This window comes from Canis lupus, chromosome 25 (assembly GCF_003254725.2).
Source record: "Canis lupus dingo isolate Sandy chromosome 25, ASM325472v2, whole genome shotgun sequence".
Classification (NCBI taxonomy): domain Eukaryota; kingdom Metazoa; phylum Chordata; class Mammalia; order Carnivora; family Canidae; genus Canis; species Canis lupus.
In genome coordinates, this window is record NC_064267.1 from 18,434,561 (window position 1) to 18,448,542 (window position 13,982).

At 34.8% G+C, this 13,982-nt stretch overlaps 1 protein-coding gene and 1 long non-coding RNA gene across 10 annotated transcripts in view; one reads left to right on the plus strand and one right to left on the minus strand.

Annotated features, from left to right (window-relative positions):
- LOC112669577 (uncharacterized) overlaps nucleotides 1-13,982 on the plus strand; it is a 60,249-nt gene that overhangs the window by 9,707 nt on the left and 36,560 nt on the right. The gene's annotated exons all lie outside the window — the stretch shown is intronic.
- PARP4 (poly(ADP-ribose) polymerase family member 4) overlaps nucleotides 1-13,982 on the minus strand; it is a 95,993-nt gene that overhangs the window by 2,135 nt on the left and 79,876 nt on the right. For both annotated transcript variants that reach the window (XM_025462807.3, XM_049101071.1), the window contains one exon: nucleotides 2,239-2,371. In XM_025462807.3, the coding sequence (XP_025318592.3) occupies nucleotides 2,239-2,371 (133 nt within the window). The remainder of the gene's footprint in view (nucleotides 1-2,238; nucleotides 2,372-13,982) is intronic.

Sequence of the window (13,982 nt, forward strand, 5' to 3'; positions counted from 1 at the left end):
CTATTATGAAAGCGCCAACAAACCTTTTTGCTCTCATAGTAACAGTCATATGGTAAAAGCAATGTGCTGGAATATACTTCATTATCTTTGAAAATCTTGGTTTAATACTTTATAATACTGCAATTCAAAAGTAAGTTCAAAGTTATTAATACTTGTTCTAATGGCTATCATAGTTGTGATGCCAGACAGGCCAAGATGGAGGGCCTTACACCCCTCGCCAAGAGGGTTCTTGGCCTTTTGAGAGAGAGAATTCAAGAGCAAGCCATGTAGAGAAAGGGACAAAAATTTGTTAAGTATACAAGTAAGAAAGGAGCTACTTCATAGATAAAGTAGTAGTCTCTCTTCCCAGGGGAGGAAAAGGACCACCCCCCCCTCCTGCTTCCAACAAAGAGTTTAAGAAGGTTTTTTTTTTTTTTTTTTTTTTTTTTTTTAATTAGCCAATCCTATAAGGAGGGGCTTACTCTTTAACTCTGGGTTTAACATTTACATTGGGTGGTTAGTTTTTCCATTGTTTTAGAGTCATGGAATTACCCGCAAGAGCAACCTCCAGCCTTTATGACTTTTACTGCTGGAGGGAGTGGGGTCTTGCGGTCTTCCATCATTTGTATCTTATGACTCCTTTTAAGACTTGTTGACTTTTATGTAAAGGATAAGCCTAAAAACCAAAATGGCTTTATTTTGGCCAACTTGTCTCCTAAGCCCCTCTTCCCTTCTGTCTCAGTTGAAAAAGACATAAATAGAAGAAGTGCCTCTTTGGTTGTGCCTATTAAATCAAATATTAACTTGTCAGTCCTGTCTACTAGTTCTTTGAAGTATTTTTCTTGATATTCACTTAATAAATTTCCATCTTTCTCAAAGAGTTGTTTGGCAAGCTCATGAGAAAGTGTTGCTTTTCTTAAAACTGGAAGTATAAATTACATACAGCAAAATGCTCAATTTATTATTTTCTGAGTACCTGTTTTGTGTTTGATGCTGTTAGGAATTGAGAATTTAATCAGTCTTTCTGAAAGGGTAAAAACAGATCTGCTTATTTATTTTAATTTCATCTGCAAATATGTATCTCTAAGGGATAAGAACTTTTTCTTAAACATGACTTAAAATAGATATAAATAATTCTTTAATATCACAAAATATCCAGGTAATGTTTAAATCTCTCTAATTCTCTCTCTCTTTAATAAAATGGGTTTTGTCATCAGAATCCAAAGTAGGCCTAACATTGCCTTGCCACATGTCCTTTAATTTATAGCTTCCACTCATCCCCTCTTTTTCCTTTTGCCACTTATTTCCTCACATTCTAGACATTACTGATGGGAGTTCCTGGAATAATTTAATATATTCAATCTCTTCTCTCTGGTTTCTTGTCTTTATTGTGTAAAATATTTACCTAGTTTCAAAGTCAAAAATATAAAACAAAGTATATAAGGAGAAACCTAGTTTCCAACCTATCTCTACATCCTCCCCCTATAGATATTTTTTTATTAGTTTTGCTATTTTCCCACTTCTCTTTTTAAAAATATCATGAGCAAATTATATATATATGTATATATACATATATTGTGTGTATATGCACACACATAAAGAGTGACCATTTGCATGGGGTATGGATGGAATTTTGGTAAGTAGGGAGGCTTCCTGTGTGCCTCAAAGCCTCTTGTGGTGCCAGAGGTCACCCCAAGAATTAGGAGCAAAGGCCCCAGAAACGGCTCTCTCTATACTGTCATGTTATGGCACAAAACTTTAAGTGGTCACAGATTTCTAAATTTGAACTTAGTCTTCAAAAGAAGTTATATTTGTCAAGGCAGGACTTTAAAATGTGTTTTACTTAACAGCTGGTTTGATGTATAACTTTTAAATACTTAGACATACAGTATGTGGGTTTCCATCTATATTCTTGTGCCAAGCCCTGCAATTACTGGCAACGGGCCTGGTCCCAATAATCATATTGTGGATTTTCCAAAAGCACATAGAATCAATATGACATATTGAAAAGAATACTAAACCAGGAACCAAAGATCCGAATTCCAGTGTACGCTATACTTAAACATGCTGAGCCTCGGTTTTTCATGGAACCTAAGAGGCAAAAATATTGTTCCCTGCCTATGACCAAAGAGTACAGACAAGATATTCCTTGTGAATAATTTCTCTTTGTTCTTACAATTCCATGTAGCTTCTTGTAAAATTTAGTTAAGAAATGGTCAGAAATATACGCAAATTGCTTAATACTATAATTAAAGCCACCTGGAAATGGAAGCATCATCCAACTTCATCAATGATTTGAAGACTATTCCCTTATGTTCCAATGTGGTGCGAAGAAACTGTAGCACCAGAAATGTGGCAATCAGGTCCAGGAGACGCTCTCTTCCTTTTATACCTAAAAGTGGAAAACTCTTATATTTATTGGAAACTCTGTATCTCAAACTGTGCCCATTTATAAAAGTTCTATTAAAGAATTATAATACTATTAAACCATAATACATTAGCAGATCTTAAAACTCTATAATTCTCTTCAAGATCTTAACTAGCCTGTTATTTAAATAAAGAATGAGGACGGGAAAAAAAAAAAAAAAAAAGAATGAGGACGAATGGAACCAGTGCCTCAGCATCCCGAGGGGTGTCAGGAAGCAATTACATCTACAGCTCCACTCTTTTGCCATGTTTAATAAACAGAAATGCATGAAGTTTGTGAAAGAAATTCAGTTTCTAGGCTCCTCCTACAAATAGTTTAGAGGAATAAACCTAAATATACAAGATAAACAATTGATACAGCTGGGTAGGTCATCATATCAAATTATGACTAGTGATTTGTGCTGTTGAAATAAATTTCTAGACCCAAAATGAAGCTGCTATTGCCCAGGGTGCCACATCCAGCAAAACAAAACCTAGATAACTTTTGTGTCCCTGTAAAACTCCCCTTGATTAGAAACACTATATATCCAGTCAGTCAATTCCCCCAAACCAAACCAACTCTGGGTGCTATCTCACTGCCTGGTTTCTGACCTTTCTAAATATGGTCAGATATGAAACCCCAACCAGTCAACATAAGTTAAGTACTTCTTCCTTGTTTTCTGCTTGTCTCTTTCTAGAAGACCTTGCAGCCCTGTCCCCTTACTTTGTAGTTCTCTGGACTCTTGAGAGTAGATAGTGTAAAATAAACATTTTTTTTTAGATCAACTAAATTGTCTTTTCATTTTTTAAACAGTATCTACAGGTAACCAGTGTTATATATTCAAACCAAGATATTTTACTACTTTATAAAATACCAAACTTGAAAATGAAAGTTTATGTATATTGAGCTGGAAATTAACAACCCATTTTAATTTTCTTTCTTTTTTTTTTTTTTTGCTTACCATTTTAATTTTCCTAAATGCAAGTCACATATTTGAAATCATTTCCTATAAAAAATTAGATTTCAAGTATTTCTATTTTTCTAATCTCACGTTTCATGAAACCAAACTTTTAACATCTATCTTGAGTAGATTCAGAATAAGCCACCCTAGAACATGCTTTTATTTTGAGCTGAGGTAAAACTTTTCACCTCCCCCTTAACTGCCTAAAAGAAATGAGAAAAAGGGCTTGTATCAGGAAAAGAGCTATTATCAGAGATAACTTTTTCACTGGAGAAATGTATCTGCATGGTAAGGCAACGTCCATTTACCAAGCATTTCCTCCATTCACCTTCCTGTGAATTCTCCTGCCCCTTTGCTTGAAGCCCCGGACCTCTCTTCCTTTCCTTAGCTCAGTTGCCTGGCTGCCCTTTGAGTCTCACATCTTTGTACAGGTATATATGTGTGTACATAATAAAAATGGTTTGTTTTTCTCTTGTTAATCTTGGTGTTTCAGCCAAGAAACCAGAAGGGGAAAGGAAAATTATTTTCTTCCCCTGCCATCTTCATCATTAGAGCCACAGTGAGTTGTCTGCTAGTTTCCCAGGTAAATTATCTTCATTTAAATCTTAGATGCTTGGTATGTAGCACTGTTAACATCAGTACAACATAGCCACTTAATTTTTTTTATTATGAAATATTTTAAGCACACAGAAAAGAGAATATGATGAATATTCCTATCACTGCGTAGCTGGTCACCTTTTAACATTTTCCCACATCTGCTTCAAATTCTTCTTTACTGATTAATTGATTGAAATTCCTCTCTTTTCTTTAGAAAAAAGAATATATTGGAAAGTTGAAGCCATCTTGTATATGTCCTCCAGTTCCTAGCTCTTCAAACATAAATACTATTTGGATCTTGCAATTTGCATTCCCATGATGTATGTTGCTTTTGTTGTTGTTTTATAAGAAGTGCCTCGCTATTTTCCAAAGTTAGTTTCTAGATGTCATGTGTTCTCACTTGCTTAATTAATTAAATGTATTCTTCCTCTTTTTTTTAAAAAAAGATTTTATTTATTTATTCATGAGAGACACAGAGAGAGAGAGACAGAGACATAGGCAGAGATAGAAGCAGGCTCCATGAAGGGAGCCTGATGTGGGACTTGATTCAAGGACTCCAGGACCACACCCTGGGCCGAAGGCAGGCAGGCACTAAACCGCTGAGCCATCCAAGGATCCCCCAGCCATCCAGGGATTCCCCATGTATTCTTCCTCTTTTGTATATATCTTACATATACATATTTTGTACTTTCTTCTGTCTACACTTAAAAAAAGTTTTTATTTTAATTCCAATTAGTTAACATACAATGTTGCATTAGTTTCAAGCGTACAATATAGCAATTCAACACTTTCTTATAACACCTGGTGCTCCTCCTAGGTGTACTCCTTAATCCCCATCACTTATTTCCCCCATTCCCCACCCACCTCCCCTCTAGTAATCATCAGTTTGTTTCCCATACTTCAGCATCTGCCTTTGGCTCAGGGCGTTATCCTGGTCTGGGAATCAAGTGCTACATGGAGTTGCCACAGGAAGCCAGCTTCTCCCTCTGCCTATGTCTCTGCCTCTCTCTGTGTGTCTCTCATGAATAAATAAAATTAAAATCTTTAAAACAAAAATAAATTTTACTTATGAGTAAAATCATATGGTATTTGTCTTTCTCTGACTTACTTTGCTTACTTAGCATTAATCTTTCTAGCTCCACCTATGTCATTGCAAATGGCAAGATTTCATTCTTTTTGGCTGAACAATATTCCATTGCATTTATATATATTGCATCTTCTTTATCCTTTCATGTATGTTGCTTTTGAAAGTGATCTTCAATAGACTCATTAAACAACATTCAGTGCTTATCAGTTTCAATTCATATTCCAAGAAATACTTAATAAACTTGTGTTAAATTTCTTTTATTTCTCATTTAAGGAGTTCTGTCAGATAATTTCTCTAAATACTAGAAATAAACACTAAGGCTATTTCAAGCTGAGTGCTCTCCTCAATTGACACTTTCTCATTAAAAATAAAGTAATTTCTGAGGATCCCTGGGTGGCTCAGTGGTTTAGCACCTGCCTTTGGCCCAGGGCGTGATCCTGGAGTCCTGGGATTGAGTCTCGAGTCAGGCTCCCTGCATGGAGCCTGCTTCTGCCTCTCTCTCTCTCTTTCTGTGTGTGTCTATCATGAATAAATAAATAAAATCTTAAAAAAAATAAAAATAAAGTAATTTAGAGAACATAAAATATTTGTGAAGACTCAAATACACCTCCTTTTTTAGGAGACAGTGATTTTGGAAAAAAACCCAAAATCTTGTCTTATAATAATATACAATTTTGTTTTATAAATACAAAAAGCCTTGTGCATAATATGTATATATATCTGCACATAAACCATTTATTTTAGATCATTGAGATAGCCAAAACTACTTAAAAATGACATCATTTTAGGGGCACTTGGATGGCTCAGTCAGCTAAGCACCCGACTCTTGATTTCAGTTCAGGTCATGATCTCAGCATCATGAGGTAGCCCTGTGTTGGGCTCCATGCTGGGCATGGAGCCTGCTTAAGATTCTCTCTCCTCTCCCTCTGCCCTTCCCACCTCCCACACTCCTATGTACACTCTCTCTCTCTCTCAAAAAAAAAAAAAAAAAAGACATCATTTTCTTAATGCGAGAAAAAAGAATTGAATAAATTTTTAAAATAAAACAAGAAAACCAATCCATTATCCCACAAAGAAAATCAACAGAGACAGAAGAAAATATGGGGACTATTTAATTTAGAGGGTTCTTATTTTTTAGTATTACATATAAAATCTTAGAGTATTTTTAAATGATATTAATAATAAGCAACACATAATTGTTAGAAACATCATAAATAATAAAATTATAAAATGCCTAAACAATGTATCAGAGTCACTTAAAAAGTAAATTGATAAGGGGAAGGAAAGATAAAAGAAAAATGAAGAAAAAGATAAGAGAAAATTGGGTAGGGAGATATAAAAACAAATCAGGAAAAAAATCAGACATTTTGCAACTACACATAAAAGAAAAACACACATACAGAAAAATAACATAGGTAATATGAAGATATACAGAGAAGTATAGAGAAAACCCATGGGAAAGATATAGCCATAAAGGGAGCTCACTTGTTGGCACTTGTGATGCCATACTTTCTAGCTTTCCTCTTATTTCTCTGGCCATTTCGTCTCAATGTCTTTGCTCGTTCCTGTCCTGTCTGACCACTAAATATTAGCATGCCCAAGGATGGCCCTAAGCCCTCTTCCCTGTACTAGAGATCCTCTTTCTTTAGGTGATGTCATACATGCTCATGGTCCACAGCTTTAAATAATGATAGTTCTCTCAAAGTTTTTTTCAATTCTGCCCTCTTTCTGAGCTCTAGCATCATAGAACCAAGTAGATATTTCTTTCCAATGTCTGCTAGGAATCTCCAACTTTAAAAGTCCAAAACATAACACAATTATTCAGTCTACAGTTGCTTTCCCTTCTCATGCTCAATCCAGAAAATGTCCTTCCTTCAACTTCCACATTTAATTCATCACTAAAGCCCAATGTTTCTTATGAATTTCAAATATTCCCAAGTATACACATACTTTTTTTTTAAGATTTTATTTAGTTATTCATCAGAGATACAGAAAGATGCAGAGAGAGGCAGAGACACAGGCAGAGGGAGAAGCAGGCTCCGTACAGGGAGTCCAATGAGGGACTCGATCCTAGGCCTCCAGGATCACACACTGGGCGAAAGGTGGCACTAAACCGCTGAGCCACCCGGGCTGCCCACTTTTTTTTTTTTTTTTAAGATTTTTTTTATTTATTCAGAGAGACAGAGAGAGAGAGAGAGACAGAGAAAGAGAGGGAGAGAGAGGCAGAGATACAGGCAGAGGGAGAAGCAGGCTCCATGCAAGAAACCCAATGCAGGACTTGATCCCGGGACCCCGGGGACTACAACCCAAGCCAAAGGCAGATGCTCAACAGCTGAGCCAGCCAGGCATCCCTACACTTAGTTTTTTTTTTTTTAATTAAATATTCAGTAGATACAACAGACAACAATATATTTGTAGGGTATAAATAATATAACAAACACCCAAGTATGAACTACCCACTTAATGTATTATATTTGTTTTAAAGAATTGTAGTAAAATACACATAACATAAAACATACCATTTTAACCATTTTAAAGTATACAGTTCAGTGCTATTAAGTACATTCACATTGTTTTGCTACTGTCACCACCATTTATCTCTGGAAAGCTTCTCATTTTGTTAAACTGTAACTCTGTCCCTATTAAATACTAACTCCCCCATTCCCTACTCCTCTCAGCCTCTGACAACCACCATTCTACTTTCTGTCTCTATGAAATTGACTGTTCTTGGCATCTCATGAAAGTAGAATCATACAGTATTTGTCTTTTTGTGACTGGCTTGTTTCATTTAGCATCATGTTTTTGAGGCTCACCCATGTTGTGGCATGGGTTAGAATTCCTTCCTTTTTAAGGCTGAATAATATCCATTGTAGGTATATATCACATTAATGTCTTATAGTTTTCATGGTACAAGTCTTGCATATCTTTTGCTCAATTTACTCCTAAGTATTTTATTCTTTTGGTTACTATTGCAATCCTTATCATATTTGCTATTAAATTATGCTAGCAAAATAAGCTGATAGGTATTCTCAGATTTTTCCTAAACTCTTCAATATTTTGTATTGGGTTGAAATTATCTGTTCTTTGAATATTTGGTAGAAGATGAGAAAACCATTTCAACCTAGTGTTGTTTTTATTTTTTGTTGGAAGGTTTTAAACTATTTTTTTTAAGATTTTATTTATTTATTCAGGAGAGACACAGAGAAGGCAGAGACATAGGCAGAGGGAGAAGCAGGCTCCTCGCAGGGAGGCACCCAGGCATTCCTAAATTAATTTCTTTAATCATTACAGAATGATTCAGCTTTTCTATTTTTTCTTTAGCTGGCTGTAAAAAATTTATTTTTTTCTAAAAATTCATCTAAGTTTAAAGCCTTATTGGCATCAGGCTGTTCATAAGTTCTTGTTATGTTTTAAATCTCTCTACCACCTTTCATTAAGTACCCCCTTTTATTCTGAGTATTGTTTATATGCTTTCTTTCTCTCTTTTTTGCTCAGTCATGCAAGAACTTTGTGATTTTTAGTAATCTTTTTTAAAAAAACTTGACTTCTTTTTGAATTTTTATTTTATTTTTTTTGCTTTGTGTGTGTGTGCATTTGTGGTTCTGTACAAATTTTAGGATTGTTTACTCTATTTCTGTCAAGAATGTCATTGGAATTTTGATAAGGATTACTGAATCTGTAGATTGCTTTGGGTAGTATGAACATTTAAGCAATATTCCTCATCCAAGAGCATGGAATATTTTTTTATTTATTTGTGTCAACTTCTAATATCTTATAGGTTTTATGTACAGGTCTTTTACCTCCTTGGTTATATTTTGTTCCTAGATATCTTATTCTTTTTGATACAATTGTAACCGGGATTATTATCTTTATTTCTTTTTCTGATAGTTCATTATTAGTGCATAGAAACACAACTAATTTTGTGTACTGATTTTATATCCTGCAATTTTCCTGAATTTGTTTATTAATTCTAACAGTTTTTTTGTAGTCTTTAGGGTTTTCTATGTATACTATCATATCATTTGCCAATAGAGACAGGTTGTACTTCTTCCTTTCTGATTTGATGCTCAAGTTATTTTTAAATTTCTCTTTTGATTTCTTTGGCCTATTGGTTGTTCAGTAACATGTTTAATCTCCACATATTTGTAAATTTTCCAGTTTTCCTCTATCCTCTAGAGGTATTATAGTTTTACATTTAGGTATATCTTCCATCTCAAATTAATTTTTGAGTATGGCATGAAGTAAGGGTTGAGGCTTTTTTTTTCCATTTGAAAATCCAATTTTTCTAATATCAGTTTTGAACAGTCTTTCCTTTATCATTAATTTCATTGGTGTCTTTGCAGAAGATCAATGGACTAAATATGCAAGTCTCTATCTGAACTTTCTTTTTTTTTTAAAGATTTATTTATTTATTCATGAAATACACACACACACAGAGAGGCAGACACAGGCAGAGGGAGAAGCAGGCTCCTTGCAGGGAGCTTGTTGTGGTACTCGATCCCGGATCCTGGGATCACCCCGGAGCCGGAGACAGACACTCAAGCACTAAGCCACCCAGGCATCTCTCTATCTGAACTTTCTATTGTGTTCCATTAGCCTACTTACCTATTTTTGTGTCAATACCATACTGTAGGATTATAGTCTTAAAATTCAGGTAACTTGTGTACTCCTACTGTCATCTTCTACTGAAAGATTATGTTGGCTATTCTAAGTTCTTTTGCATTTTCATATAAATTTTAAAATCAGCTTGTCAATTTGTATCAAATGTGTATCTCTTTCTGGGCTTGCTCTTCTGTTGATCAATTTGTCTATAATGTCATCAATACCACACTGTCTCGATTACTGTAGCTTTACAGTAAGTCTTAAAGTTGCATAGCATTAGTTCTCCAACTTTCATTTTTTTAAGATTTTATTTGTTTATCTGAGAAAAAGAGAGATGGCACATGAGCAGGGGGGATGGGCAGAGGGAGAAGTAGGCTCTCTGCTGAACATGGGCCCCCCCGACATGCGGCTCCATCCCAGGACCCTGAGATCATGACCTAAGCTGAAGGCAAACGCTTAACTGATGGAGCCACCCAGGTGCCCCTCCAACTTTCTTCTTCAAAATTGTTTTGGCTATTCTAGGTCTTTTGCCTCTCCACATAAACTTTAGAATCAGTTTGTCCATATTCATAAAATCATTGCTGGGATTTTGACTGGTATTCTATTAAATCTGTAGATCAAGCTTGACAATATTGAGTTTTCCTATCCATGAACCTGGAATATCAATCCATTTATTTAGCTCTTCTCTGATTTCATTGATCATATTTGTAGTTTTCTTCATATAGCTCTTATATATATTTTGTTACATTTGTAATTAATTGTTTAACTTTTGAGAGTGCTAATATAAATGATATTGTGTTTTTAATTTCAAATTCCATTTGTTCTTTGTTGGATTATAGGAAAACAACTGACTTTTGCATATTAACCTGTATCCTGCAACCTTGGTATAACTTTTAGTTTCAAGAGTTTTTTTTTACATCATCTGCAAATCTGATTAAAACTATTTTAAAGTTTTTATTTTAATATCAGTTAAGTTTCAAGAATTGTTTATTCTTTTAAATTTTCAACATAGACAATCATATCATCTTTAAAAAAAGAAAATTTTAATTTCTTTCTTCCTGATCTGTATATCTTTTACTTCCTTTTCTGACCTTATTGCATTAGCAAGGACTTCCAATACAATATTAAAAGGGAGTGGAGAGAGGAACAACATTTGCATTGTACCTGATCTTGATGGAAAAGCTTCTAGTTTCTCACCGTTAAGTATCATATTAGCTATAGGGTTTTAAAAATATTTTATTTATTTATTCATGAAAGACACAGAGAAAGAGAGGCAGAGACATAGGCAAAAGGAGGAGGCTCAAGGCAGGAAGCCCAATGTGGGACTCAATCCTGGGACCCTGGGATCACACCCTGAGCTAAAGGCAGAGGCTCAACCGCTGAGCCACTCAAGCATCCCTATATATATATTTTTTTTTAATAGATAGTCTTTACTAAGTTGAAGAGGTTCTCCTCTATTCATTGTTTACTGAGAGTTTTTAGCATGAATGAGTGTTGGATCTTCTCAAGTGCTTTTTCTCAATGTATTGATATATCATGTAGTTTTTCATTTTTATTTTGTTGACGTAATAGATCACATTAATTTATTTCCTAATGTTGAATCAGCCTTGTATACCTGTGATAAATCCTACTTGGTCATGGTATTTTGTTATATTTATACTTTTTTGGATTCAGCTTGCTAATATTTTGTTGAGGATTTTTGCATTTATGTTCCTGAGAGATATTGGTTTATGGTTTTCTTCTCTCGGAATGTCTTTGTCTAGTTTTGGTATTAGGGTAATGTTGCCCTTATAGAATGAGTTAGAAATTATTCTCTCAAAAAAAAAATTATTCTCTCTGCTTCTATACTCTGAAAGACATTACAGAGACTTAGTATAATTTCTTCCTTAAATGTTTTGTAGAATTCACCAGTGAACTCATCTGGGCCTGGTACTTTCTGTTTTGAAAGGTTATTAATTATTCATTCAATTTCTTTAATAGATACAGGTCTATTCACATTTTCCATTTCTTCTTGTGTGAGTTTTGGCAGATAATATCTTTCAAGGAATCAGTACATTTCATCTAGATTATCAAATTTGTGGGCATGGTTGTTCACAACTTTGAATCCATAGATCAATTGGGGAGAACTGACATGTTCACATTATGAGTTCTCTAATCCCATTACATTAAAATTTTTCCCCATTTATTTCAATCTTTTAAGAATTCTCTCAATAATGTTTTGTAGTTTTTATTTTAGAAATCTTGCATACCTTTTAAAAAATTTATTGTTAGGCATTTGATATTTTTAACACCATTATAAATGGCATTTTAGGGGATCCCTGGGTGGCTCAGAGGTTTAGTGCCTGCCTTTGGCCCAAGGCATAAACCTGGAGTCCTGGGATTGAGTCCCAAATCGGGCTCCCTGCATGGGGCCTACTTCTCCCTCTGCCTGTGTCTCTGCCTCTCTCTCTCTCTGTGTCTCTCATGAATAAATAAATAAAATCTTAAAAAATAATGGTATTTTAAAATAGCAGTTTCCAACTATTTGTGGCTAGTACATGGGATTAAAATTAATTTTTGTATTTTGACCTTATATCCTTTGACCTTGTATCAGCTTTTGTTTGTCTTTGGTTAATTTCCTTAATTTTTTAAAGTTTTTTTTTTTGTTACTTAATCTATATATCTATATAGGTATATTTTAGGTCCTTGTGCTTAGTGTTCTTTTTTAACTAGTATGGTTGACATACAATGTTATAATACTTTCAGGTACACAACAGTGATTCAATAATTCTATACATTTTACTATGCTCACAACCATACAGATGTAATTACCTTCTGTCATCATACAATGTTATTACAATATTATTAACTACATTCCTTATGCTGTACTTTTCATCTCCATGACTATTTATTTATAACTGGAAGTTTGTACCTCTTAATAGTCTTCACTTATTTGTGCATCCCCTCTAATCCTGTTCTCTCTGGCAACTGCCAGTTTGTTCTCTGTATTTTTGATTATGGAAAAAAGTTTCCTTTATTTTTAAAGAATCTTTTCTGTTGGATATAGAGTTCTTAGCTTATAGGTTTTTCTTTTTTCTTTCAGCACTTTAAAGATATTATTCCAGGGACACCTGAGTGGCTCAGCAGTTGAGCATCTGCCTTTGGCTCAGGGCTTGATCCTGGGATCCCAAGATCGAGTCCCACATTGGGCTTCCTACATGGAGCCTCCTTATTCATCATGAATAAATAAATAAAATATTTTTTAAAAATGATATTATTCCATTATCTTTTAGCTTCCATTCTTTTTTTAAAAAATATTTTATTTATTTATTTATTTATTCATTCATTCATTCATTCATTCGTTCGTTCGTTCACAGGAGACACAGAGAGAGGCAGAGACATAAGTAGAGGGAGAAGCAAGCTCCTCACAGGGAGCCTGATGCAGAACTCAATCCCTAGACTCTGGGATCATGTCCTGAGCTGAAGGCAGACGCTCAACCGCTGAGCCACCCAGGCATCCCTAGCTTCCATTATCTCTGATGTGAAGTAATTTAAAATTCTTACAGATGTTCTCTTGACTCTAATATGTCCTTGTTTACTGTTTTCTTTAAGATTTGTCTGTGGTTTTCAGCAGTTTAATTCTGGTCTACTTAAATGTGGTTCTATTTGTATTTATCCTGCCTGAAGTTCTACTGAATTTCTCAGATCTAGAAGTTTATGTCTTTCAACAATTTTAGAAAAAATTCAATTTTATTTATTCAAACATTTTTCTATTCCTTCTGAGATCCCAATTACATGAATATAAAATCTTTTGATATTATTCCACATGTCCTAGATTCTCTTCTTTTTTCATTCTGTTTTATTTTCTATGCTTCAGTTCAGATAATTTTTAAAAAGATTTTATTTATTTATTTATTTATTTATTTATTTACTTACTTACTTATTTATTTATTCATGAGAGACAGAGAGAGAAAGAGGCAGAGACCCAGGCAGAGGGAGAAGCAGGCTTTCCACAGGAGCCTGATGCAGGACTCGATCCCAGACCTGGATCACACCAAGTCAAAGGCAGACACTCAACTGCTGAGCCACCCAGGAGTCCTGGTTTGGATAATTTTTATTACCACTTTATATTATTATAATTTAAGTTACATGATCTTTTTGGTTTTGTTTGTTTTGGTGCATTGTGCTACTAAGCCTATCCAATACCTTTTCATTGAAGATATATTTTTTGGGGATCCCTGGGTGGCTCAGCGGTTTAGAGCCTGCCTTCAGCCCAGGGCGCGATCCTGCAGTCGCAGGTTCGAGTCCCACGTCAGGCTCCCTGCATGGAGCCTGCTTCTCCCTCTGCCTGTGTCTCCACCTCTATGTGT